The sequence below is a fragment of the Oryctolagus cuniculus genome, chromosome 3, assembly GCF_051225735.1.
Source record: "Oryctolagus cuniculus isolate XC-2025 breed Fujian yellow rabbit chromosome 3, ASM5122573v1, whole genome shotgun sequence".
In the NCBI taxonomy this organism is placed as follows: Eukaryota; Metazoa; Chordata; class Mammalia; order Lagomorpha; family Leporidae; genus Oryctolagus; species Oryctolagus cuniculus.
The window spans coordinates 37,776,885-37,803,927 of NC_142869.1; the positions used below are offsets into that span (position 1 = coordinate 37,776,885).

At 46.8% G+C, this 27,043-nt stretch overlaps 2 protein-coding genes across 8 annotated transcripts in view; one reads left to right on the forward strand and one right to left on the reverse strand.

Moving 5' to 3' along the window:
- Positions 1-11,439, forward strand: part of SUMO1 (small ubiquitin like modifier 1) — a 30,883-nt gene extending 19,444 nt beyond the window's left edge. The window contains exons 3-5 of one of the 7 annotated variants that reach the window (XM_089330051.1): positions 3,654-3,726; positions 6,074-6,145; positions 10,189-11,439. In XM_089330051.1, the coding sequence (XP_089186177.1) occupies positions 3,654-3,726; positions 6,074-6,145; positions 10,189-10,257 (214 nt within the window). In that variant the 3' untranslated portion in view covers positions 10,258-11,439. Of the gene's footprint in view, positions 1-3,648; positions 3,727-6,073; positions 6,146-6,478; positions 8,432-8,985; positions 9,437-10,188 lie in introns of those variants that run through there. The other 6 variants (XM_002712536.6, XM_089330052.1, XM_089330050.1 and 3 more) reach the window with 6 other exon arrangements.
- The window catches only part of KIAA2012 (KIAA2012 ortholog), a 158,853-nt gene continuing 142,057 nt past the window's right edge, over positions 10,248-27,043 (reverse strand). Inside the window, exons 18-25 of the mRNA XM_089330048.1 lie at positions 26,335-26,527; positions 24,665-24,806; positions 23,036-23,364; positions 18,231-18,433; positions 17,130-17,302; positions 16,166-16,385; positions 13,979-14,136; positions 10,248-10,698 (exon numbers count right to left, since the gene is read on the reverse strand). Coding sequence (XP_089186174.1) covers positions 13,998-14,136; positions 16,166-16,385; positions 17,130-17,302; positions 18,231-18,433; positions 23,036-23,364; positions 24,665-24,806; positions 26,335-26,527 — 1,399 coding nt within the window. The 3' untranslated portion in view covers positions 10,248-10,698; positions 13,979-13,997. The remainder of the gene's footprint in view (positions 10,699-13,978; positions 14,137-16,165; positions 16,386-17,129; positions 17,303-18,230; positions 18,434-23,035; positions 23,365-24,664; positions 24,807-26,334; positions 26,528-27,043) is intronic.

Below are 27,043 nucleotides of genomic sequence, written 5' to 3' on the forward strand. Positions count from 1 at the left end.
AAAAATGAGTTGACTATAGATACATGAGCATAGGTTTATTTCTGGGCTCTCAGTTTTATAAAAGCCTTTGATCTGTGTGTCTCTGTACACCATGGATTGCCCTTTTAAGAATTATTAATTTTTTTGGGTTCTTTGTATTGTCCTGCTTACCCTTGTCTGTCACATATGTTGTGAATATTTCCTCCAATGTGGTTTATGTTTTAGGTTGCATTTATCCATTTTTCTTTTTTTAATGGTTTCTAGGTTAAAATACTGCTTTATAATAAAGACTATTTTTAGGATATATTTTATTTATTTGAAAGAGTTAGAGAGAGGGTGAGACAGATCTTCTATCCTGTGGTTTACTCCTCAAATGACTGCAATGGCTAGGGCTAGGCCAGGCTGAAGCCAGGAGCCTGGAACGCATCCAGGTCTCCCATGTGGGCAGCCAAGGTCCAAGCACTTGGGCCATTTTCTGTTGCTTTCCCAGGCATGTGAGCAGGGAGCTGCATCAGAAGTGGAGCAGCTGGGGCTTGAACTGTTATGGCACAATGCTGGCCCCAAACTTTTCTCTTAAAAAAGAGGAAAAATATTAAAAATATTTAAAAAATATTTATTTGAAATGAAGAGAGAGAGATTGAGGTCTTCTGTTTGCTGGCTCATTGTCCAAATGTGCACCACTGTCTGGTCTGTGACAGGCCTAAGCCAGGAGCCTGGAACTCAATCTCAGTGTCAGATGGGTGTCAGGCATCCAACTACTTAAGCCACCTCCTGCTCCCTCCCCAGAGTGCACGTTAGCAGGAAGCTGGATCAGAAATGGAGCTGGAATTCAAACGCAGGGACCCCAATATGGAATGTGGGAGCCCTAGGAGGAAAATTAACTGCTGCACCAAATGCTCACGACTAAAATGAAAAATGTACTGTTCTTTATTTCATCTGGAGGTGATGATTTTAGTGTATTGTTTGAGATGTGCGATAGTTTATGGTCTAGTCACACCATCCTGAAGGTGCCTGATCTCAGTAAGAAATTATGGGAAGAGAACTTTTCTTTCCCCTCCCCTCCCCTCCCCTCCCCTCCCCTCCCCTCCCCCCTCCCCTGCCCTCCTCTCCTCTCTTCTCCCCTGCCCTGCCCTCCCCTCCCCTCCTCTCTCTTCCTCTCTCCTCTCCCCTCCCCTCCCCTCCCCTCTCCTCCCCTCTCTTCTCTTTTTTCCTTTTTTTTTTTTTTGACAGGCAGAGTGGACAGTGAGAGAGAGACAGAGAGAAAGGTCTTCCTTTGCCGTTGGTTCACCCTCCAATGGCCGCCGCGGCCGGCACACTGCGGCCGGCGCACCGCGCTGATCCGATGGCAGGAGCTGGTCTCCCATGGGGGGCAGGGCCCAAGTACTTGGGCCATCCTCCACTGCACTCCCTGGCCATAGCAGAGAGCTGGCCTGGAAGAGGGGCAACCGGGACAGAATCCGGCGCCCTGACCGGGACTAGAACCCGGTGTGCTGGCGCCACAAGGTGGAGGATTAGCCTAGTGAGCTGTGGCACCGGCCTCTTTTTTCTTTTCAGATTTTATTTATTTTACGAGAGAGAAGGAGAGGCAGAGAGAGAGAGAGAGAGAGGTCTTCCATCTGCTAGTTCACTCCCCAGATGACCACAATGGCCGGAGCTGCACTGATCTGGAGCCAGGAGCCAGGAGCTTCTTCTGGGTCTCCCATGTGAGTGCAGGGGCCCAAGCACTTGGGCCATCTTCCACTGCTTTCCCAGGCCATAGCAGAGAGCTGGATAGGAAGTGGAGCAGCTGGGACTAGAACCGGTGCCCATATGGGATGCGGGCACTGCAGGTGGCAGCTTTATCCATTACGCCACAGAGCCGGCCCCGAGAAGTTTCTTTTCTTCATAGTTACTCTCATAAAAATATTATGAAGGAGCATTCATTTGGCCTAGTAGTTAAGATGCCTGTATCCCACATCAGAGTACCTGAATCCAATTCCCAGCTCCAACTCTTTTATTTATTTTTAAATTTATTTATTTGAAAGGCAGAGTTAGAGAGGGAGATGGAGATCTTTCATCTGCTGGTTCACTCCCCAGATCAAAAGTGGATAAAAATTCTCATTATCTTACACCATCACCAACGCTACTTGTGACATGTCGATCGTCCAAGTATAGGATCGGGTAGGATCAGTCCTAAAAGGCAGCATGCCACAGCACCCACTCCCCGCTCCAACTCTGGATTCCAGCTTCTTGCCAGTGCAGATGTGGGAGGCAGAGGGATGACTCAAGTAATTGGGATTCTGCCTCTCATTGGGAAACCTGGATTGAGTTCTTGGCTCTTGGCTTCAGTCTTTGCCTTTGTCATCAGTTGGGGAATGAACCAGTGGAAAAGATCTTGCTCTGTGTCTCTGTCTCTATCTGCCTTGCAAATAATAATTTAAATATTTTCTTTCTTTAAAAAAATTATACGGATGAAACTTTTGCTGATACACATTTGTGAACATGATATGTATCAATAAGGGTCAGCTTTGAAACTGTACAGTCTGCAAATGCCAATATATAAATTCCATGAGGTAGCTTTCTGTGGCAGGAATATTTCTCCTTCTGTTTCATGGCACACGTCTGTCTCCTACATTTGAACACCTTCATGGACACTTTACTTGGGGGGCATAATTTTTTGAGTTGCTTTTGTGAATGTGATAGTTTGTCTTTAATTTTGACAGTAGAGTAGATATGCAGTAATGAAGGAATGCATTCCTTCACATTAATACTTTTTACTTATGTTGATAATTTTAGTACCTACAATGTTTGTTTTATTAAATTTTTTTTGTAGTGGAGCTATAGCAATTTTGAAAATGATTAGTTTTTTTTTTAAAGTTTACTCTTATTTATTTGAAAGGCAGAGATGGGGGTGGAGAGAGAGAGAACAGATCTTCATCTGCTGGTTCACTCCCTACATGCCCGCAACAGCCAGAGTTGGTCCAGGCCAAAGCCAGGAGCCGGGAACTCCATCCAGGTCCCCCTCGGTTGGTGGTAGAGGCCTAAGCACTTGGGTCATCATCTGCTGCTTCTCTGGATGCATTAGCAGGAAGCAGGATCAGAAGTGGAGGAGCTGGGACTCAAACTGGTACTCTGATATGATGGGGTATTCTAAGGGCAAGCTTAACCCACTGTGCCACAGTGCCTGCCCCTGATTAAAGTGTTTTAATAAAACCAGTTAGGGGGGCCAGCGCTGTGGCGCAGTGGGTTAACGCTCTGGCCTGAAGCACCGGCATCCCAAATGGGTGCTGGTTCTAGTCCTGGCTGCTCCTCTTCCAGTCCAGCTCTCTGCTATGGCCTGGGAAAGCAGTAGAAGATGGCCCAAGTTCTTGGGCCCCTGCACCCACGTGTGAGACCCAGAAGAAGCTCCTGGCTCCGGATCGGCGCAGCTCTGGCCATTGCGGCTATCTGGGGAGTGAACCAGCAGATGGAAGACCTCTCTCTCTGCCTCTCCTCTCTCTGTGTAACTCTGACTTTCAAGTAAAATAAATAAATCTTTTTTAAAAAAATAAGAAAAACAGGAATGCTAAATATATTTTTATGGAAAAATATAGGTGTCAAGGTTTATGTTTCTAGTTCTATATATGTAAGTTCCAACAAAGCAAGTAGTTTATACAAAGAGGGGTAATTTTTTTTCTTTTATCTCCTTAGGATAGCAGTGAGATTCATTTCAAAGTGAAAATGACAACACATCTCAAGAAACTCAAAGAATCATACTGTCAAAGACAGGTGTGTATATTGTGATCTTTAAATACTGTGTTTTGCCATATATTTTCCTTTTACTGAAGGTTGTCAAAAGAAAGATCCTATTTTTACCATTAGCGAGCAAGGAAAATACCCTAATGTTACCATTTCTTATATCCTGTTTAATTGCCTTTTTTTCTCTTGTGACCCATTTCAAAATTTGAATTCAAAGATGTAGAACTAGTTTCCAAAATAGGCCAAGGATTGTAAAGACATCTCAAACAACTGTCTATATAGAATTCATTTGAAACAGAGTTACAGAGAGGGAGAGAGAAAGAAGTCTTTCCCTCTGGTTCACTCCCCAATTGGCTATAATGGCCAGAGCTGGACCAATCTGAAGCCAGGAGCCAGGAGCTTCTTCTTTGTCTCCCATGCAGATGCAGGGGCCGGGCCCTGGGCCGTCTTCTACTGCTTTCCCAGGCCATAGCAGAGAGCTGGATTGGAAGTGGAGCAGCTGGGACTCAAACCCACACCCATATGGGATGCTGGCACTACTGCAAGCACCGGCTTTACCCACTGTGCCACAGTGCTAGCCCAAACTGTTTCTGTCTTGATGTCTTACTAGTGGATATAATAGTAAAAGCAAATAATTTTTGGTGATTATGAAATTTCCTTATGCTTCTAACTGGAGGTTTTAGCCATATGTTACATTTAAGTACTAAATTATCAGTACAATGTCTTTATGCATAGTAGTACATGTTATTGCTAATTGCATTTGAAATATCAAGCAATTTTCTGTTTAAAGAAAGTTCTTATGGAAGTCCAGTTAATTTTTTAATACCAAATCCTCACAGATTCTGGCCTTCATGATCTAGATTATTAGATCAGTAGCGAATTCCTTTCACCTGCCTGATTTAAATTTGGATTCTAGCACTGTGATGGGCAAGTTATTGAGCCTCACTGTGCCTTACTTCCCCCTTAGTAAAATACTAATATTGTATTAGTACTGCCTTAGGAAGATGCGATGCTGTAACCTGTGTAAAACTCAGACTGTGGTGCCCGAACTTGCGCAGGGACTGTTACCTGTTGTTACCATTATTAACAGAGCTTAAAAATAAGTGTAATTAGAATAAATATGTTTATATAAGATAACCAAGGCATATTTTAGGTGACGTGAAATTCGTTAATAAGCAAGAAATGGGTTTAATTAGTCTATTAAAATTATTTACATATTAATGTATTATGGATTTTATTGTATATGGTTTGCTTTTTTAATTGTTGGGATTTGTAACATGATTTAGTCAGCAGAAAGTGATTAGCTGTTAAGTGAAACAGTTTTGTCTCTGCTGTTAATGTAGGTTTTAATTGTTAAACTCAGTAAAATCTCATAATGGAGGCTCAGCTGATTCACATTAATAATTTTGGTGGGAGCTAAAATTGAGAAGAAATTCACCCAGAGAAAGGGACATTTACTCATTATGTGCACTATAAGTGCACGTACGCTATAAGTACTTAAAATACATTGTCATTTTAATACTTAAAACTCTGAAGCAAATTCTGCTTTCTCAGGCCTTTAGCAGGGAGCTGGATTGGAATTGGAGCAGCCAGGACCCAAACTGGCGCCCATATGGATGCCAGCATCACAGGCAGTGGCTTTACCCCCTATGCCACAACACTGGCCCATCATTCTGCCATTTTATTTTATGGATTGGTTTCTGTAGGAACTTTATTTGATCGGCAAAGTGACAGGGAGAAACAGAGAAAGAGCTCTTCCGTCAGTTGGTTCACTCCCCAAATGGCTGTGAGGATTGAGACTGGGCCAGACTGAAGCTAGTATCCAGGAACTCCTGGGTGTCCCTTAGGGGTGGTGGGATCCAGCTACTTGGTCATCTCCCACTGCCTTTCCAGATGCTTTATCAGGGAGCTGGATCAGAAGCGGAGCAGCTGGGACTGGAACAGGTACTCTGCTATCCAGTGGTGACGGTGCAGACTGCGTCTTAACCTGCTGTGCCAGAGTGCTGGCCCTGCTAGGTCACAGAGTTTAGCAAAAATGAATAGAGGGTTGTGATCTAGAACACAGGCCTAGAAGCAGGTTTGCGCTTAAATTCTTGACTGGATTGTGTGCTTTCTCTAAACCTAGAGTTCTCTAGCTGTAAAATGAAGATAAGGTGATACTACTACCTTCCAGGATTGTTAGGAACAGTTACGACTATGCATATGAAATACTTGGTACTGGGATGGCTTAGCAAATGGTTGGTACTCAGTATATGGTGATTCTGATAGAATCAGCTGCCTAGTTTTATGTGCTATATAAGGCTTTCATGCTTGCTTTTTGTGCCTCAAAGCTTCTGTTACAAGATTTGTATATTTTTTTTTTTTTACACCTTTTTAGGGCGTTCCAATGAATTCACTCAGGTTTCTCTTTGAAGGTCAGAGAATTGCTGATAATCATACTCCAAAAGAAGTGAGTATAATCTCTTTGAATGAGGGAGATTTTAAATTTTCCTTTAAACAATTTTGTTCTTTGAGCAGTGTATCATTTGCCAGGGAGAAAACAAATGTTTGGGGTTGAATTCAAACGATATTTTCAAAAGTGCCAGTAAAAAGGGAGGAGGAAGCTGGGAATTGAGTGCTGAAATCGTAATAAGGCACATACTACTTTAAAAAAAAAAAAAAAAACTGAGAGGCAGAGAGACAGACAGGAGAGCTCCTGTGTGCAGCCACTGTCTGCGATGCCTGGAGTGGGGGCTGGGACTGGAGCCGGGGATTTAACCGAGGTTTCCAATGTGCCTGGCAGGAACTCAGTTACTTGAGCCATCACTGCTGCCTCCTAGGGGTGCACATTAGCAGGAAGCTGGAGCCTGGTATTGCATGCACATACTGCAGCGTAGGATATCAGCCACTCAACTGCTAGGCGACTACCTGTGCCCGATGTCTTTTCTCAAAGGTAGATAAGCGGTCCTCAGATTTGGTAGCCTTTTAGTACTCTCTCATGGTGATGATGACCTTAAGGTTGAATTTTAATTTCTGACCCATTTTGAGAATGTTAGTACAGAAGCTTAGTGTAAACTAATGTATTTGGCTCTGTCATCTGTTTTTTAATGTATCTTCATTTAATTGTTTTAGTGTATGGGCTGTTTGCTTATTTATCCCAACTTCCCACCCTCAAATAGAGACATTTTGAAGTATGTATGTATATTTGTGTATATATTTATCTGTATGTAGATCCCATCCTCCATATACAAAATAACATTTTGAAAACACTGCAGATTTACTGATATGAGACTAGTGCAATATTCTTGTACATACCTTTTTCTTAGGTTACCAGTTATTACTATATTTGCTATCACTCTTACTGAACATTTGAGTTTCAGTTGTAGATATGACTCTTTAAAAAAAACCATGCAGAAATATTTAAGGGTAAAAATTTATTTGAAAGTCAGGTTACACAGAGAAGGAGAGGCAGGGAGAGTTTGTCCATCCGCTGGTTCACTCCCCAGTTGGCCACAACAGCTCTGATCCGAAGCCAGGAACTTCTTCGGGGTTTCCCACGTGGGTGCAGGGGTCCAAGGAATTGGGCCATCTTCTGCTTTCCCAGGCTGTAGCAGAGAGCTGCTGTGCCACAGCGCCGGCCCCTTAATGTAGATAGTCTTCTTAAAAAATTAAAATAGATCTTACCACTTGTCTTTACCAGACTCATCCAGAATATGCATTCTAACTAGTGAACATGCCTCTTTGACCTTTTTTTTTGTTTGTTTTTTTTTTTTTTTTTTTTTTTGACAGGCAGAGTGGACAGTGAGAGAGAGAGACAGAGAGAAAGGTCTTCCTTTGCCGTTGGTTCACCCTCCAATGGCCGCCGCGGTCGGCGCGCTGCGGCCGGCGCACCGCGCTGATCCGATGGCAGGAGCCAGGAGCCAGGTGCTTTTCCTGGTCTCCCATGGGGTGCAGGGCCCAAGCACCTGGGCCATCCTCCACTGCACTCCCTGACCACAGCAGAGGGCTGGCCTGGAAGAGGGGCAACCGGGACAGAATCCGGTGCCCCGACCGGGACTAGAACCCGGTGTGCCGGCGCCGCTAGGTGGAGGATTAGCCTAGTGAGCCGCGGCGCCGGCCCTCTTTGACCTTTAATCTGGGATAATTTCTTGGTGTTTTTTTTCCCCCACCTTATCACATTGCCTTTTTTTTTTTTTTTTGAGTAAAAGCTAATTTCCCTTTTAGAGATAAGTCCCCCGGGCTGGGCTGGTGTTTTCTTGTGATCAGGTTTAAGTGTTGGCGGTTTGGGAGAAATCTGAGTGAAGACTTGAAAGGCAGAGACACTCACAAAGGTCTTCTTTGGTTCGTGCTCCAAATGCCTGCAACACCCAGGGCTGGGCCTGGTGCTTTGAATTCATTTCAGGTCTCCCACTTGAGTGATAGGAACCCAAGTATTTGAGCCATCATCTGCTACTGCCTAGGGTGTGCATTTAGCAGGAAGCTGCATCAGTAGCAGAGAAACCAGAACTTGAACTCATGGTCACTGATGTGGGAAGCAGTGTCTCATGCCTACCCCAAGAGTCCTGTGCTGCTTCTGAGTGTAGCACATCATGGGGTACGTGATGCTTGTCCATCCCATTATGGGTGATGTTAACTTTGGACACTTAGCAAAAGTGAAAATTGTTTCATCCACTGTGGAGTTATTTTCCCTTGTAATAAGTAATCTGTGGGGAAGAGTCTTTTAAATTATCTGAATATCCTTCCTTAGGTATTGACCAGTGGTGGCCTTTTCAAGTTGGTGTCTGTTCTGACATTTTGTTTTTACTGAAATAATTCAGCTTATAGAGTAGTTGTTAGTAAAGAAAATCCCCATGTATTCTCCATATGGATTCACCAGTTTAACATTTTGCTACTTCTGCTCATTATGTGTATGTATATATATTTCTTTCCATCCAGGTCATTTGGGAATAGATTGTATACACCATGACCATATATTGCTGATTATTTTGGTTTGTATCTTTTAAAGATTTGAAAGGCAGAGGTACCGCGAGTGAGCAAGCAAGAGATCTTCCATCCACTTATTCACTCCCCAAATGGCTGCAACGGCCAGGACTGGGTCAGGTTGAAGCCAGGAGCCTCATCTGGTCTCCCACAGTGGTGCAGGGGGCCCTGGGTATTAGGCATCTTTTGCTGCTCTCCCAGGCATATTATTAGCAGGGATCTGGATCAGAAATGGAGCAGCTGGGACATGAACATGGGATGCTGGCATTGCAGTGCCATCGTGGCAGCCCTTGGCCTTCTAGTGGAAACAGTTGTCATTTTTCTTTTCAGCTGGCCCATATGTGTTTCTCAGCCCTGGCTACACACCAGAATCTTACCCTCGACTGAGGGGAACGCCTGACTTCTGTAGCGATCCCATTTCCTCTATGTACTTCCTTTTTGAAGTCAGTAATGCTCATAAAAATAAAATGCAAATTACTAAACCATTAAAAGTAGAAAATAAACCCGGGATATCTGCAGAGTGTTCCCACCTCTCAGAGGCAACCGTTGTTAAATAGTGTATACAGGAAAAAAATTCCAGAGTATTTCAGTGCATGTAAAGCACACAAAAAATTGTTTATACTTTACCTAACGTTATAAAAGACCCTTTTTCTCCCCACTTTTCTCTTTAAGAATTGAGATGGGAGGAGATAAAAAATTAAGGCTAGAAATATTAGGAGTAGATTGGTAATCCCTGCTCATGGCAGAAAATACACGTAAGAAAATAGTTGTATGCCAAAAAGAATTTTAAATGACAGGCAAAACACTTAGAAGTGAATCTTTAGGCAATATTTTTGTAAATAAAATCTCATTTTGAAGTGAAATCAAGGGGCTGGCGCTATGGTATAGCCGCTGTCTGTAATACCTGCTTCCCATATGGGTGCCTGTTGGAGTCCTGGCTGCTCCACTTCCGCTCCAGCTCTCTGCTATGGCCTGGGAAGGCAGTGGAAGATGGCCCAAGTCCTTGGGCCCCTGCACCCACGTGGGAGACCTGGAAGAAGCTCCTGGCTTCCAGATGGGCCCAGCTCCAGTCATTGCAGCCATTTGGGGAGTGAACCAGCGGATAGAAGATCTCCCTCCCTCTCCCACCCCCACCCACTGTGCCTCTAAGTCTGCCTTTCAAATAAATCTTAAATCAAGGTTTTTGATAGAAATGATATTCTGTCAAGCAATTACATCTAAAAGTAAAATGCTTTTTAGAAGCCAAATCATTAAACAAGCTTCATTAGACTTCCAACTTTAACATAGTTGTCAAACACTTCAGTTTTATACAATAAAGTTGACTCAGAAGAAGAAAAGGAATAAATGCATAGACAGAATCAGGAGAGCCATACCTCTGTGTTCTTTTAAGGAAAGCCAAGTCGGTCTGAAATCTGAGGAATGTAACTGTGGGTCACATTTGCAGCCCTTGGTCCTTTAAAATGGTGGCTACATAATTGTGGTAAATTTAAAAATAGTGCTTTTATATTCTAACATTTTTCTTTCCTCTTACAGCTGGGAATGGAGGAAGAAGATGTGATTGAAGTTTATCAGGAACAAACAGGGGGTCATTCAACGGTTTAGATACTCTTTATTTTTTTTTTTCTTTTCCCTTAATCCTTTTTTATTTTTAAAAATAGTTCTTTTGTAATGTGGTGTTCAAAAAATGGAATTGAAAACTGGCACCCCATCTCTTTAAAACATCTGGTAATTTGAATTCTAGTGCTCTCCATTCTTGTTTTCATTGTGCTGATTTTTGGTGATCAAGCCTCAGCCCCCTTCAGAGGGCCCTCTCTTTTTTAAGATTCCGTGTGTACACAGAGAGGCCACCTTTTTCAGGACTGTGCGTTTTCAGGCTTGTGGTGATGATTAAGAATGACTTTCCAATTGGCCCTGAGATCCTAACAGGTGATTGCTTCACTCCTGGACTGTGACTTTCAGTGGGAGATGGAAGTTCTTCAGAGGACGGAACTGTGGAAAAATGACCTTTCCTTGACTCGAAGCTACTTCTAAAAATCTGAGGGTCTGGACCAAAAGAAGAGGAATATCAGGTTGGTGTCAAGACGACAGATTCGGTGAGAGAAATGACTAACTCCAAAGATGGCTTCACTGGAGAGAAAGCATTTTAATTAAGATTAAAAAAAAATCTTGTCAGAAGATCCCAGAAAAGTTCTGATTTTCATAAGCAGTTAATAAAATTACTCATGCAGAAGTGTACAACAGAACACTGCTCCTTTTGATTTCATTTGTACTTTTTGGCCTGGGATATGGGTTTTAAATGGACATTGTCTGTACCAGCTTCATTAAAATAAACGATATTTGTAAAAACCGTACTAATGCTTATTTTATTTTAATTGTATAGGAAGGAAAATGAATGCCTAAATTAAGGTTTTCTTGTATAATACTGGAAACTGTTTGCACATAGTACAATTTTTTTCTTCACTACTGTACAGTGATGTTAATGACTTTGAAGCACTGAAAGTTACTGAAGTGCCTTCTCAATCAAGGATTTAATTAAGGCCACAATAACCTTTTTTAAATACTCAGTGTTCTGTTTTTTTAAAACTCGATATTCGTGTATGGTGCATATGATAGTTATCCAAACCTGTTGAATACATGGGCACACCAAAAATTACTGATTTATATTGATAATTTCAGTTCTTCAACAATTTCAAAATGTTCTGTGTAGTTAAGGTTTGATAATTTTTTTCCTTTATATCGTAAATATTTAAACTTTGTAAAATTAAAATGCCGTATTAGTTCTTATTAGCTGGCTTCACTTTTCCTTTTAACTCTAATGAATCACATAATTTGGTATACTTATGCATACACATAATTCAGTTTCATTTTATTCCAAAGAGAATGTCAGCTGACCATTTAAGAGCAAATAAAACTTGAATGCATTTTACAAACTGTTACAGCTACTGAAGTCACCTGTTGAAAAATAGATTGATCTTACACATTCTTATATTTGACCCTTAATTAAAAAATCACTTGTATTGTGTGAAGTTAGGTCTTTTAGACTTATATGGCAATTACCATATTCATTATAGTACTAGGAAGTAGGCCCATTTTTAGAAAACGCTTTTGAGTTGTATACTTTTGTTGAGATTGAATAACAAATCATATTGGCCATCTGAGCTAATTCAAAATGCATGAATCTAGTTTACTATTTTAATTCTGTTTGTGTCTAAGTGTCTGAAGGCTCTCAGCATTCAGGTGGTGTAGCTTACTTAGGTACTGGGGAAATAGCTTTTAGCTTATTGGATTCTTCTAAATGCATTGCACTCTATGGTTAACCTTAAAAATGCTTATCAGGTATAGGAGAGCTGATCAAATAGGCATTTGATGGCAAAAATGTAAAAGAGCATCAGATTGGAGGGGACTTTGAGTAACATTTAGTGTAGCTACTCTCGCTGGTCCTTGACTACACATCCTAAATTTGTAAAAGAGGGGAGAAAGAAAATCAATAATAATTTCTCCCATGAGGATATTTTCTTTATTCATTCTGTTCTTGAATTATTTGACATGCCCCTTTCTTACCTAATTTTTTAAATTTATTTTATTTTTGTTTTGACAGGCAAAGTTAGAGAGAGAGAAAGGTCTTCCTTTTTCCATTGGTTCACCCCCTAAATGGCTGCCACGGCTGGCGTGCTGCACCGATCGGAAGCCAGGAGCTTCCTCCTGGTCTCCCATGTGGGTGCAGGGCCCAAGCACTTGGGCCATCCTCCACTGCCCTCCCGGGCCACAGCAGAGAGCTGGACTGCAAGAGGAGCAACCGGGACAGAATCTGGTGCCCCAACCGGGACTAGAACCCAGGGTGCCGGCACCGCAGGCGGAGTATTAGCCTAGTGAGCCGTGGTGCCAGCCTTACCTATTTAATTACTAGTGAATGAATCAGTGTGCAGGTAGAGTTGTCAAACTCAAAAAAGTTGAAATTACATGTTTAAATTCACTATGACACAAGTATTTTGTCCAATTTGTTTCATTTTACCTAAAACAAGGAGTTTAAGTATCTAGTCTAAGCAAGTCCAATAATGGAGCAATACAGAATCTAAACCAAGCCCAATTTCTGGGTTGTAGCAGATATTTAGAAAGCAACTATGAACTTTGAGAAATTGCAGGGAATTAGCTGCAAATAGTAAGCTTTGCAGCTGTGGGAAGTGTAGAGTAGGGCTGAAGGAAATCTGTAGGAGAATTTAGGTTCCGATCTTTTGCTTTATTTACTATCTATTTTCTTTTCATTTTATTTGAAGGGCAGAGAGATCTTCTACCTCCTGGTTGACTCCCCAGATAACTCCAACAACCAGGGCTGGGCCAGGCCAAAGCCAGCACCCCAGAGTTCTAAATGGATCTTCCACAGGGGTAGCAAGGACCCAAGTATTTGAGCCATCATCTACCTCTAAGGATATACATTAGCAGGAAGCCAGATAGGAAGTAAAAGAGCCAAGACTCAACCCAGGCACTCCAGTTTGGGAGATAGGTGTCCCACACAGTGTGTTCACTGCTGCACCAAATGTCCACTCCTAAATGGGGGAAATTTGTGAGTAGCTGGTTAGCTACTCACAGGGCACAGTTAGGTGCAGAAAAATGAGTATTTGCTAACTTTCAGGTCTTCAGAATAATGCTGTCCCATCGAACTCTGTGTTTTACAGTAGTAGCCAGAAGCTGCGTGTGGTCATTGAGAACTGGCAGGTGGCTAGTTGAAGGTGGTTTTAAATAGCTACACGTGACTGACTGGTAAGCCATCTGACTGGATGCTACTTTACAATCTGTACTTTAAGGATGTGAGGAGAGACTCACAAAACAGCTCATTTTGCTCATCAAGGGATTATAAACACCTTGTTCTAAATAGAGATTAAACTTTAGACTCAGGATGAAATGGCTGTGGTTTTGCTTTATGAAGAGATTTATAATAAAATTCTTAATGTATGAATAAATGAGTATGAATCAGCTCCTTTTAGTGAATTGAGAATTACTGTTTATCTTTAAAAAAAAAAAAAAAAGCCTACCTGCAGCTCATTCAGACACATTGACATGAATGAAATACCTTGAAAATCCTAAGACCATGTTCGTGTTCCAAGCAAATTATGAAGTCATGGCCAGTTTTAGACACCTACTTACGTGGTTCTAGAAAAAGGATTTAGGCGAGTGAAGAAATTAACTGTGCTGAACGTTGTGTGTGGTGGAGAGAGCTGGTGGGAAGGGAAGTTCCAAAGTGCAGAAAATCTTAGGTGTGGGTTGAGGTGAGCCAGACTGGGCTCAGGATGGAACCTGAGAGTAAAGCAAGTTTGTCCCGACTTACTTTTCAGTTTTCTTCCCGCTTAAGGCCTGGGCATCTGTAGGAACTGGAAATAAGAGTAAACCCACGGTCTGGAGATGTTGTGTGTCCACTGCAGGCCACTGGCTTCCTTCTGAAGCTCTAGATGGAAATGAAGACGTTTCTCCAAAGCAGCTTTTTGTCTGCGGAGATAAGCCCACCCCAGTTCCAAGAATGGTTAAACACCCTGGAAATTATCCTTATAAAATTAGAACTTTGGATTGGAGTAATCACACGGGGGCTGCTGTTCTTGGATTTTAGCAGAAGAGTGGAAGATGGTACTCTGTCCGTTTATTAACTTTACATTATGAAGCATCGAGTATCATGAACCTTGCCCGTAGGCTGGAAGGGGCCCTCGTGTCTGGCTGAGGAACCAGGCTGGAGAAGATAATGTATCTGGGCTCATGTCACACAAGTGAGGATGAAATAAAACCAGTTAGCGTCAGGTTCTAGTCCTTGGTCAAGTCCGGTTCTACCCCTCACTCCTTTTTTATGTAAGTGGTTTTGGGGTCAGGACAGTCAGTTTTCTTTGAGTGGAAAGCAGGAATTCCAATAGTTTGCTTGGATACATGGAATGCATACTTTGAAATTAAAACTTCAGCAGTCCATTTTGTAAATCACTGAACAGCTAAGGGATGTCTACCGTGAGAAACAACCTGGGGTTGGTGGAAAACCCCGACGTAGAGTTGTTCTGGGAGCCGCCTTTTTCTGGTCCCTTAGAGAATCTTATCTTAGATTCAGCTTAAGTTGTGGAAAATACGTTTCGAGGGGAGAAGTGTGTACAGCGGAGGTTGGAATTGTACCCCTGCCCCGCTGGGCTGTGCTTCACCTCTTGCCCTTGGATTTTGATGGTTTGTTAATGGAATGACTGTTGCTTTTACTATGGGGGGGAAATTCACAAAGAGTCCAGGCAAACCAGATGACTTAAATTCCATCAGTGGGAAAATGCAAAGATCGTTACTGTTGCAGGGGGCTGGGGGGTTGGGGGGAGATGTCCTTGGGCCCTGATGTTTATCCTGTATATTTCTTCTAATACAGTATCATTTAGATCTGATCGTAGCTTACTCCCTGACTGCATCTGGATTCTTTGGGCCTTGATCATTTCCTTCCATCCATGCCGACTTGCATTCTTCCAACCTCTCAGTCACTTCTTTGGACCTTTGCGCTTACCATTCAGCTGCTGGCACATTTCTCTCATGTTTATCGGGCAAGCTCCTTGTCCTTCTAGGAGTTCATTATGTAACACCTCTGCTTGGTTTTTGTCCTGGCCAACCAGTCTACAATAAGCTTCTGCAGTCCTATCACATCTTTCTGTGTAGCATTTTTGTTGTTAGCTAAAGAATACTTACTTTTATCTTCCCCACTCTGACTCCCAGAATGTAAATAACGTGGGAGAAGAGACCTTATCTGTCTTGCCTCTTCTGAGTTCTCGGAAGCTAGAAGTGTCTGACACCTAATAGACAGTAAATACATATTTCCAGGAAGACAGTGGTTTGGAGTTAGCATGTCTTAGGTCTAGTTTTGGTGTTGCCCCTAATTCACTCTTTGGCCTTGATCAAGATCCCTCCTCTCAGCCGGCGCCGCGGCTCACTAGGCTAATCCTCCGCCTAGCGGCGCCGGCACACCGGGTTCTAGTCCCGGTCGGGGTGCCGGATTCTGTCCCGGTTGCCCCTCTTCCAGGCCAGCCCTCTGCTGTGGCCAGGGAGTGCAGTGGAGGATGGCCCAGGTGCTTGGGCCCTGCACCCCATGGGAGACCAGGAAAAGCACCTGGCTCCTGCCAACGGATCAGCGCGGTGCGCCGGCCGCGGCGGCCATTGGAGGGTGAACCAACGGCAAAGGAAGACCTTTCTCTCTGTCTCTCTCTCTCACTGTCCACTCTGCCTGTCAAAAAAAAAAAAAAAAAAAAAAAAAAGATTCCCTCCTCTCTTGGGACTTGTTTTTCTCATCTGTAAAGCGGAGGATTGAGACAAATGATCTCTAAACTTACCTACCAAGACAGGTTCTACAAACCACGAAGGAGTCCTGAGATGTCTGCAGCAGAATAACCTGTTTTTAGTCTCCCAGACCATGCCTATGGGAGGGCTGTGAGAGGACTTTGCTTGTCCAAAGGCGGTGTAGGGCTGGCACCCTGGACAATTCCCCCGTGGCACCTGCTGCCCGGAGATCTAGTACCTGGCTTGTTCCTGGGCTAGTTGCGTGGCTTCCTCCAACGCCAGCCTTGCAGCTTCCTCTTCCTGTTGCCTCCTCTCCTCTGCCTCCCACTGGGCCTTCGCCGCCGCTTCCTGTTTCTGCCGCAGGTACTCCAGCCGTTCCTCCTCGGCCATTTCCATCAGGCGCTTCTGTTCTGCTGCTAACTGCATCTCCAGTTCCTTCTGCCTTTGCTTCTCTGCCTCTGCAGAATAGAGAGGAGTGGGCTCAGTAGGGGGCATCATTGGGCAAAGCAGCTTTCGGGTCCCACTCTCGAGTCTGATTCCCAGGGTTTCCTTGAGAGAAACTTAACAGGTCCCTCTCTGGGGATTACCTGGGGCGGGGGTGGGGGGCGGTGACTTTACTAATCAGTCCTTTATGAAGCACTACCATGTGCTACAAAGACTTGGGGCAGAATTTTCTAGAGCCTGCCATGTTTATGGCATGGTGGGCAGTGGGGTTGGGAAGGGGTGTTGGATCAGAGTCCAGAAAAGCTTGGTGCGTACTCAGCTGGACTGGCATTTTGAAGAACCAGTGTCATCTGCTGACGTTCTGCCTCATTACCAGGCTGGAAAGAACAAAAGGATGAAGGGAAAAAAAAACCAAAACAGGCTGGCGAGATTGTGCTTAAAGCTCTCCAGGTGTCCATGCCTGTCTCCACCTGCTAGGGAAGGCAGCACGGAGCAGGACTATGTCTCCAGTTTTGGTGACCCCAGAGGACAGAGGGCGGGCAGGGTGTCTGTTCAGGAGATAGAAACTGGGAGCAGGCCCAGTCATTTGCCCAGGTTCTTTGATCTACCGCCAGCTCACTGCAGTCACACCTAGCAATTACTTTGGGAAAAACAGCTTGTGCATTTACAGTGTTTCACCCAATGAATGCATGCCCACAGAGGGATATGGGTATTTGTTCCACAGACAGCCGAAGCCAAGGGCTCAGGAGTCCCCTCACCGGCCCTCTCTGCCGCCTCCTGCTGCTGCTTCCTCTGGAGTTCTCGCAGTTTCTTCCGGAACTCCTCTTGCTGCAGGCGGGCTCTCTGCTGGGCCGCCTGCATCAGGAGCCGCTGCTTTCTCTCCTCCTCCGCCCGCCGCTGCTCCTCTTCCTCGAGTCTCTGTTTCCTTAAGCTGGGAAAACAGGCGGAATCCTCGTGAGATCAGCACTCTGGGGCAGCTTTGGCCACGTGGAGGCTCCAGGGCGCAGCCCCCACCTCCTCCAAGGAAGAGGTTCTGCTTTGCAAGGGCAGCCAGCGTGGCAGAGCAGAGGCCAGGGGAACACAGTGGGCCTGGAACCAGAAGCCTCGAGGTTTCCGTAGCCAGCTCTGCTCTCTTGGGTCTGCAGTCCCCAGAGCTCCATTTTTCCATTCTTAACAAAATGGATTTTTTTTTCTTTTAATTTTTTTGACAGGCAGAGCGGACAGTGAGAGAGAGACAGAGAGAAAGGTCTTCCTTTGCTGTTGGTTCACCCTCCAATGGCCGCTGCGGCCGGCGCATCGCACTGATCCGAAGCCAGGAGCCAGGTGCTTCCTCTTGGTCTCCCATGGGGTGCAGGGCCCAGGGACCTGGGCCATCCTCCACTGTACTCCTGGGCCACAGCAGAGAGCTGGACTGGAAGAGGAGCAACTGGGACAGAATCCGGTGCCCCTACCGGGACTAGAACCCGGGGTGCTGGCGCTGCAGGTGGAGGATTAGCCTAGTGAGCCGTGGCGCCGGCCAACAAAATGGATTTTGAAACTCCTGCTCCACAGGTTGGTTGTGATGATTCCAATAGAGGCAAAGCCTGCAAAAGGGCCAGCCCAGCCCAGCCCAGCCACGGTTGCAGGGGCTCAACAAACGTTTGCTGGACAGAATCTCAAAGCCTCTGCATCTCCAGGAACCCTTATGGGGACCAGACTCTGTGGCTGCTTTCCGGCCCAGGTGTTCCTGGGAAAGGGTGGGAGGGAACAAGCATGGCACGAGCCTCAGGACCTCACTCAGACCCTTGGGAAGGCCAGTGCCGGCCTCTCTGCTTCCTGCCATGGCCGTGGCCTTCAGGTCCCCCGGGGGCTCAACCCACCGCATCTCCTCTTTGCGTCTCTGCTGCTCCAGCTCCAGCTCCGCCTTCATCTGCTCCGCTGTCTCCAGCTCCTCCTGCTGGCGCCGCCGCTGCTCGGCCTGCTCCCTTCTCTTCCGCTCCACCTCCAGCAGCCTCTTCTCAGCCCTCTGGGCTCGCAGCCTGTCCCGGGACGCCTGCTCCTGCTCCCTGTTAGGGATGAGGCCCTAAGAGACCAGAGTGCGCTCAGTACAAGGACCACACGGGGCTGTCTTGGCAGTGAGCCCTTCTCCAGCCTGGTTGGAGTCACAGAGCAGACCCCACACTGTGCCCATGGCCTTGCAAACTCTGCCACCACCAACTTTGGCTTTGGGGTCCAGCTGACCTCTATTCTAGACTCTCAAACTCACTTTGGGGTCTGGGGATCACAATTTAATTTTCCTGGTACTGTCTTACTCATGGGGCTGTTAGGATTCCTTGAAATAAGGCAAGTGGAGCCAGGCATTTGGTCTAGTAGTTAAGATGCCCACAATGGAGTCTATAAGTTCAGTTCCAGCTACAACTCTGGCTTTTTATTTTTTATTATTTTTTTTTTAATTTTTTGACAGGCAGAGTGGACAGTGAGAGAGAGAGAGAGACAGAAAGGTCTTCCTTTGCCGTTGGTTCACCCTCCAATGGCCGCCATGGCCAGCGCACCGCGCTGATCCGAAGGCAGGAGCCAGGTATTTATCCTGGTCTCCCATGAGGTGCAGGGCCCAAGTACTTGGGCCATCCTCCACTGCACTCCCTGGCCACAGCAGAGAGCTGGCCTGGAAGAGGGGCAACCAGGACAGAATCCGGCGCCCTGACCGGGACTAGAACCCAGTGTGCCGGCGCCACAAGGCGGAGGATTAGCCTAGTGAGCCGTGGCGCCGGCCAACAACTCTGGCTTCTAACTCCAGCTTCCTGTTCATGCAGCTCCTGGGAAGGCAGCCGAAGATGGCTCAAGGACTTGGGTTCCCTGCCATCCATGGGGGAGGCCTGCATCGAGTTCCTGGCTCTTACTTTTGGGCAATTGGGGAATGAACCAGTAAATGGGAACTCTGACATCTCTCCCCCTGTCACACTGCTTTTTATAATTTAATACATTAAAAATTAAGGGGCAAGTGTTTGGTGCAGCAGGGAAGCCATTACTTGGTATGCCCACACTCCATATCTGAATGGGTTCAAGTCCTGACTTTTTTTTTTTTTTTTTTAAAGATTTATCCATTTATTCGAAAGGCAGAGCTACAGAGTGACAGGCAGAGACAGAAATCTTCCATCTGCTGGCTCATTCCCCAGACGGCCACAGCAGCCAGAGCTGGGCTGATCCAAAGCCAAGAGCCTCATCTGGGCCTCTCACATGGATGCAGGGGCCCAAGCACTTGGGCCATCCTTTGCTGCTTTCCCAGGCACATCAGCAGGAAGCTGGATCAGAAGTGGAGCAGCTGGGACTCCAACCAGCGCCCATATGGGATGCTGGTGCACAGGGCAGAGGCTTCACCTACTGTGCTGGCCCTCTGGCTCCACTTCTGATTGCAGCTTCCTGCTACTGTGCACCCTGGGAGGCAGCAGGTGATGGCTCAAGTAGTTGATTGCCTGCTGCCCACCTAGAGGAGACCAGGATTCAGTCCCTGGCTCCTGGCTTTGGCATGGGCTAGCCCCAGCTGTTGCAGGCATTTGGGGAGTGAACCAACTTTATCTCACAAAATTGTCTTGTCTTTCCAGTAAATGAAACAATTAAAACAGGTTATTAAAGAGAAAATTATGCATGTATCAACATAATGTCCAGTACACCATAGGTTCCAGAGTTCTTGACCCTAGCTGCCCTTTAGAATTTCCCAGAGAAGATTTACCAGTTTTTAAAAAAGCTTTATTTGAAAGGCAGAGTAACAGAGATAGGGAGAGACAGGTTTTTCTATCCACTGATTCACTCGCCAAATGGCTGCAATGGCCAGGGCTGGGCCACGTGAAAGCCAGGAGCCTGTAACTCCATCCTGGTTTCCCATGTGGGTTCAGGGTCCAAGCACTTGGACCATTTTCCACTGCTTTCCCAGGGAGCTGGATCGGAAGTAGAGTAGCTGGGACTCAAACCAGCACTCGTAAGTGATGTTGCTTAACCCCTGTGCCATTGCTCCACCCAAGGAATTTTTAAAAATTGAGGCCGGGGCTCATGAAATGCAAAACTAGGTGGGAAGCCACAGTGCACCACAAGCTGCTTGGGTTTATTCCAGGGTGAGGTCAGTGCTGGGAACCACAGGTTCCAGATAGAGGCTACTTCTCCAGGGGTGACCTCAGGTGTAGATGGGCCAGAATCACATCTGATCCTGTAGAAACCCACCAGTAAAGGTGGTTCTGTCCCTTTGTGTGAATGTTGTAGCTTGCTTTCCTCTCTCATCCTTCCTCCTCAGGCAGAAATAGGCCTATCGGAAACTCCACATGTGTGGCTTTGAGTGCAAACTCCTTGCGTGGCAGAAGCAAGATGGTACTAGGGATCGATGGTGAACCTAAGACGTTCTCACGCTCTGCAGCTTCAGGAAAGTTCTGCTCACAAATTAAAGTTTGCACAGAGCACAATCCCATGATTGAGAGGGACCAAACTCTAAAGGAGCCATCTTTCTGAAATCCTGTTTTTTAGAAGGCCACGGGCTATAAAATCAACGATTTTAAGGGGCCAGTGCTATGGCACTGCGGGTTAACGCCCTAAAGCACCGGCATCCCATATGGGGGCTAGTTCTAGTCCCGGCTGCTCCTCTTCCCATCCAGCTCTCTGCTATGGCCTGGGAAAGCAGTAGAAGATGGCCCAAGTCCTCGGGCCCCTGCACCCATGTGGGAGACCAAGCAGCAGCTCCTGGCTCCTGGCTTCGGATCAGCACAACTCATGCTGTTGCGGCCATCTGGGGAGTGAACCAACAGATGGAAGACCTCTCTGTCTCTAGTTCTCTGTGTAACTCTTTCAAATAAATAAGTCTTTAAAAAAAAAATCAATGATTTTAAATAGTGACAACAGCCCTGAATTTGAGGTCAGAGGGTCTGCGTTTAAGTATTGGCTCCACCACCCGATAATGGTACAATTTTTGGCAGCTGGCATTTAGCTCTTTCTAGCTTTAGTCTCCAGTTGCGGTTCAAGGTGTGGTTGTAAAGATTAGGTAAGATTCAGCAGAGTGTACTACACGCACATTTAACTCAGGTGAGCTTAACTATAGTGGCTCTGCTGCGTGTGTGTCCTCAGCGATTTATTTGAAAGACAGAATTAGAAAAGGAGCAAGAGAGACCTCCCATCTACTGGTTCACTCCCCAGATGGCTGCAACAGCTCAGACCAGGCTGGAGCCAGGAGCCAGGAGCTCTATCTGGGTCTCCCAGGTGGGTGGAAGGAGCCCAAGCACTTGAGCCAACTCCTGCTGCTTTCCCAGGCATGTCAGCAGGGAGCTGGATTGAAGTAGTTTCAAGATGCTATTTTCTTTAAGACCTCTAAATAAAGTTCAGCACCTTCGTTTCAGTGGAAGGACTAACACAGGGGCCAGTGCTGTGGTGCAGCAGGTTAAACCACTCCTGCAGCCCTGGCTCGAGGCCCTGCTGCTGCATCTGGGAAGGCACAGATGGCCTAAGTGCTTGGGCCTCTTCCTCCACCTGGGAGACCTGGATAGCGTTCCTGGCTCCTGGCTTCCACCTAGCCCAGCCCTGGCTGTTGTGGCCATTTATGGAGTGAACCAATGGATGGAAGATCTGTCTCCCTTTTTGTAACTCTGCCTTTCAAACAATTTTTTTTTAATAGTAACCTATTCCAGAGGAAATATGGGCTATGTTGGTCTTACTGAGAGATGACGTATCTCAGTGAGGGTGTTCTTTCTCTCTCTCTCCATTGTAGAGATGTTCACGGGCAATTTTAATACTCAGTTTTCCTCTTCAAACCTCCACATTAGAATCAAGGTCCTAGAACAGAGCAACACTGGTATAAAAAAGCAGACGTGTGTGTGTGTGTGTCTAAGCTGCCTCAGGTCCACCCGTGTGCACCAGAGAAGCAATTTCCAGTCTGGTAGGCAGGCACTGGAGGAGCTCCAGGTCAAGTTCAGGATAGTGTTTGGCTCTGGGGCCAGTATCCACCATTCCCTGTAACCAGGAAAGTGCATCTCCTACAGATGGGTGCTGTGCCCATTTCTGCTCTTTAAGGGGCGTCTGGGCCCTGGCACACTCAGGGGTTCACACATAACGCTGTATAGCAGAGGGGTCCTGCCACCCTGTGCCTTTGATCAGTTCTGAATTCTTGCTTGATTGCTTTCAGATTTATTTACTTATTTGAAAGGCAGAGCTACAGAAAGAGGGAGAGGCAGAGAGAGAGAGAGAGAGAGAGAGAGAGAGAGAGAGAGAATCTTCTATCCACTGGTTCACTCCCCAAATAGCTGCAGTGGCCAGGGCTGGGCCAGGTTGAAGCCAGGAGCCCAGAGCTGCTTCTGGGTCTCCCACATGGGTCCAGGGACCCAAGCACTTGGGCCAGCTTCTACTGCTTTCCCAGGCACATTAGCAGCAGGGAGCTGGATGGGAAATGGAGCAGCCAGGACATGAGTGGGCACCATATGGGATACCGGGGCTGCAGGTGGCAGCTTTACCTGCTGTGCCACAGCGCCGGTCCCCAGTTCTGATTTCTTACTAGAGTCAGGGGCTACCGGGGTAGAACAAATGTGACCACTACGTATATTAGAACCGTTTCAGTACCTGCAATGCAGTTTAAGGACAGTTCCCTCCAGCCCCAGTTGCCCCAAGTGGGGCCAGAGCTCCCCCTCCTGGCCTGGATGAGAACTGCAGGTTCTACCTTGGACGGGTCTTCCTGGCTTTCCTCTTCTTCAGGTTCCAGGTCGCCTGCAGCAGTCACAGCCTGGGTGGGCGACAATCTGCTGTCTATAGAAACTTGGGTCTCCGGAAACTCGTCTTTGTGAGAAAGCCAAGGGCCTTCTACGGAGTCTGCGGAGAAGCAACCTCTCGCCGAGGCGTCTTCTGTCCTTGTTGAGTGGACATCAGGCCCCGTTAACTCTGCCAGCTCCCGGTTCCTTCCCTTCCGGGGCCTGTTCCTCTTCACCACTGGCCTTTTGGCTTTGGAAATCAGCTCTGCTTTCCTTTCAGGCTTGGAGTGCCTTGATTTCCCTGGGGGGAACAATTAGAGACAGAGGCATCAGTTCAGCGAATGCGACCTCCACCAGCCTTTTTGATAGCTGTTAAGTTTTAGCGGGTGATGGAATCACCTGGGGAGTAGACAGCTGAGCCCCACCCTCCAGAATCTGGTCCAGTGCATTGTACCAACCACCCCACGTGTTTTGAGAATAGTAGGTTAAGCATCCGCCTATGGCACCAGCATCCCATATGGATGCCAGTTCGAGTACCGGCTGCTCCACTTCTAATTGAGCTAGCTGCTAATGGCCTGGGAAAGCAGACGATGGCCCAAGTGCTTGGGCCCCTGCACCCACGAGGGAGACCCAGAGGAAGCTCCTGGCTTCAGATCGGCCCAGCTCCAGCTGTTACGGCCATTTGGGGAGTGAACCAGCGGATGGAAGACCTTTCTTTCTCTGCCTCTCCCTCTTAAGTAAATAAATAAATCTTTAAAAAACCAAAAAACCAAAAACCCAAGTTTCTAGAAAGGCAGAGAGAGACAGACATAAGTGGACTCAGAGTTTCCGACCACTGATTCCCCAAACACCTGTAATGGCCCAGGGCGGAGCTGGGCTGAGGGTGGAAGTCAAGAACACAGTCCAGGGTGCCCATGTAGGTAGCAGGAACCCAATCCTCTCCTGTTTGAGTCATCACCTCTGCCTCCCACGTCTGCAACAGCAGGAAGCTGGAGTTAGGGGCTGGAATGAGGCACTGTATTAGCATTGTGATTTGCTGTGTGGGAGTCCTGCCCTTCTACCACATTTTGGACTGTGACCTGTCACATGAGCCAGCTGTGGGACTTTGTGTTCACAGCACGTGTCTGCTCTCATGTGTTTGGGTTTTGGAGTATTCCCAGCTTCAGCGTTCTGGATTACAGATGCTCACTCTTCAGTTATTAATTCACAGAGAGAGTGATAACAGCGCACATTGAGAGTCCAATAGGAAGGGCCCAACCCTGGTTCCTCCACTGACTATGTGATCTTGTGCAAACCATCCAACCTCTGGGTCGCAACTGCTCCATGTAGGTAATAACACCTCCTCCATGAGGACTTTATAGGATCGTGCATGCAGTGCCCTTAATGGGCAGGCATTCATTTAATAGGCACTGTTATTATCAACGTCTCTGGGTGACCCCAGGTCTCTAGGGCCCCTGGTTTCCTCCTCGTCTGTCCACTGACATGGGGTGGTCCAGGGGGCTCAGAGCAGAGAGGCTGTCCAGGTAGATGCGTGCTGATCCTTGGTGGCCCTCCTGGCCCTGCCTTGAGTGTCCTGGGTCGTCCCTAACACAGGCTCTTACCCCCAGCAGCCTCTGCTGCTCCGAGGACCTTTCCTTCTCTCTCCCTTCCTGGGGCTTTGGTCTTGTCTGTCTTGGTTCCTTTGGTCTTGTCTGTCTTGGTTCCTTTTCTTCTGTTGGCCTTGTCAATCGACTCCTCCTCCTCCTAAAGGGGAGAAGTAAAGAAAGGGAGCATGATCCACGCAGGACACCAGAAAGCCCATCGAAGGAAGATTACATTAGACAAGGTGAAGGAATGGCTTAGAATGGAAACTGCATGGGTTCCAGATGAAACAGAAGAGCGGAACTTTGAGGACATGGAGCCAGTTGGGAGATTTGAAGGTCCAGCATTTGATTTAAAATTGCTAGGAGTTGGGGCTGGCACTGTGGTGCACAGGGTTAAGCTGCTGCCAGTGACGGCTGGCATTCCATAGGGGCACCGATTTGAGTCCTGGCTGCTGCACTTCCGACCCAGCTCCCTGCTAATGTGCCTGGGAACACACAGCAGAAGATGGTTCAAGTACTAGGGCACCTGCACCCATGTGGGAGACCTGGATGAAGCTTCTGGCTCCTGGCTTTGGCCTGGCCCAGTCCTAGCCATTGTCATCATTTAAAGAGTAAACCAGCAGGCAGAAGATTTCTCTAACTCTGCCTTTCAAACAAATAAATGATCTTTAAAAAATTGCTAGAAGTAATTTCATACGAGGAAAAAAAAAAACCACACACTTTATGGCCTGCTTTTCTTTTGGAGTTAAATCATGGCCTACAGAGCTGGATTAATGTGAGGCAGTTTTACCTTTGATAGGTTGATGTTGCCACCCCTAATGGTTGGCTTTTTGTTTTAAAGTATTTATTTTATTTGAAAGTCAGAGATGTCTTTTTCTCTCTAAATATATAGACAGATTTCTATCGACACAAAGAGTTAGAGACTAAATCTATTTATCCATCCATCTACTCACCCACAAGTATAGAGATACCCACAGGGAGATCTTCGATCTGCTGGTTCACTCCCCCAAGTGCCTGTATGGCTAGGGCCAGGCCAGGCTGAAACCAGGACTCAGGAACTCTGCCCAGGCCATCCCCATGGTGGCAGGGACCCAAGTACTTGCGCCATCACCTGCTACCTCCCAGGCTGTGCATTACCAGGAAGCTGGGTTGGAAGAGGAGCCGAGACTGAAGCCCGGGCCCTCCAATATGGTACATGGGTATCCCAAGCAGCATCGTAATTGCTACACCGAACTCCCGGCCCCACTACTTTAAATCAAAGCCAGCTTTGTTCACTGCTGCATCACTTACTGACTTTCACAAAACCTCAGGCAGATGGTCCCAGCCCTGTCCGCCTTTGCTTTTTCTCCTGCATTGGGACAACCTGGATGTCTTCCTTAGACTCAATGGCAGAGCAGGGCCATGCTACCCACTCGGCATCTTTGTAGGGACTGGACATGGGCGCCACCCTTCAGGACGATATAGACCAATGCTGAGGTGCACGGCTGGACCTCAGCCCCACTCTTGCCCCCTTGGACAGAAGCCCTCAAATGAGGGTGTTTCCAACAGTTCGTGGAAAGTGAGATTACAACAGGAGCATAATTTTGTTGTGGAAAAGTCTTAAAATCCGTGCACAGTTTTTTCAGAACATGCATTTTCCATCAAGTTTGGAAGTCCCCTCATATAGTAAGCAAATGTCACAACTGCACCTGGTGGCCTCGATGGGTTCCAGGCAGGCTTTTCAGATGGAGCTCATCTGTGTTTTCATTCACGTGCCCGAGGCTGGCAGGTGGCCGCTGGCTGAACCATCCTGGAAGAGATGTGGCTACTGCAGCTGGGCTCTCCGGCGAGTCAGGCCTGTGCCTGGGCAGCCCTCTGGGGGGTGCACTGTGCTCTCCGTCTCTTTGGAAAGAGCAGACCGACAGGACGCGGAATGAGAGAAAATTCTAGCAGGAAGGAGGAGGGCAAGTGACCACGGGCTGAGTGAGCACCTGCTCCGGGCCAGGCCCTGCACGGGACAGCTGACATACCAAGTCACCTGTCTCCCTCATCACATCCCCGCGTAAGGGGGGTTAGCAAGACTGGTGTGTGTTTTGGGCTTTCTTCAAGGCAAAGCCTAAAACTTAGGCAGAGGCAGAAACAGTTGCTGCCTTTGGTTGAGTGACACAGAATGAATGGGCCGCCTCCCATCAAAGGCTTAGCTGAGCGGAGGAGAGGGACCTGGAAGACATTGTCTTAGGAGCAGGCAGCAACCCATCCATTCCTTTATGCCCTCTGAATTCTGTTCCTGATCAAACCCAGCCGAGAGTGCACGCGTTGAGCTAGTTTAGCAGGGTGTAGAATTGTCGTCCCTGATCATGTACCCTGGGGGTAAAAAGGCCACTGAAACCCACCATAGGGTTTCAGTAAGAGCCGGGA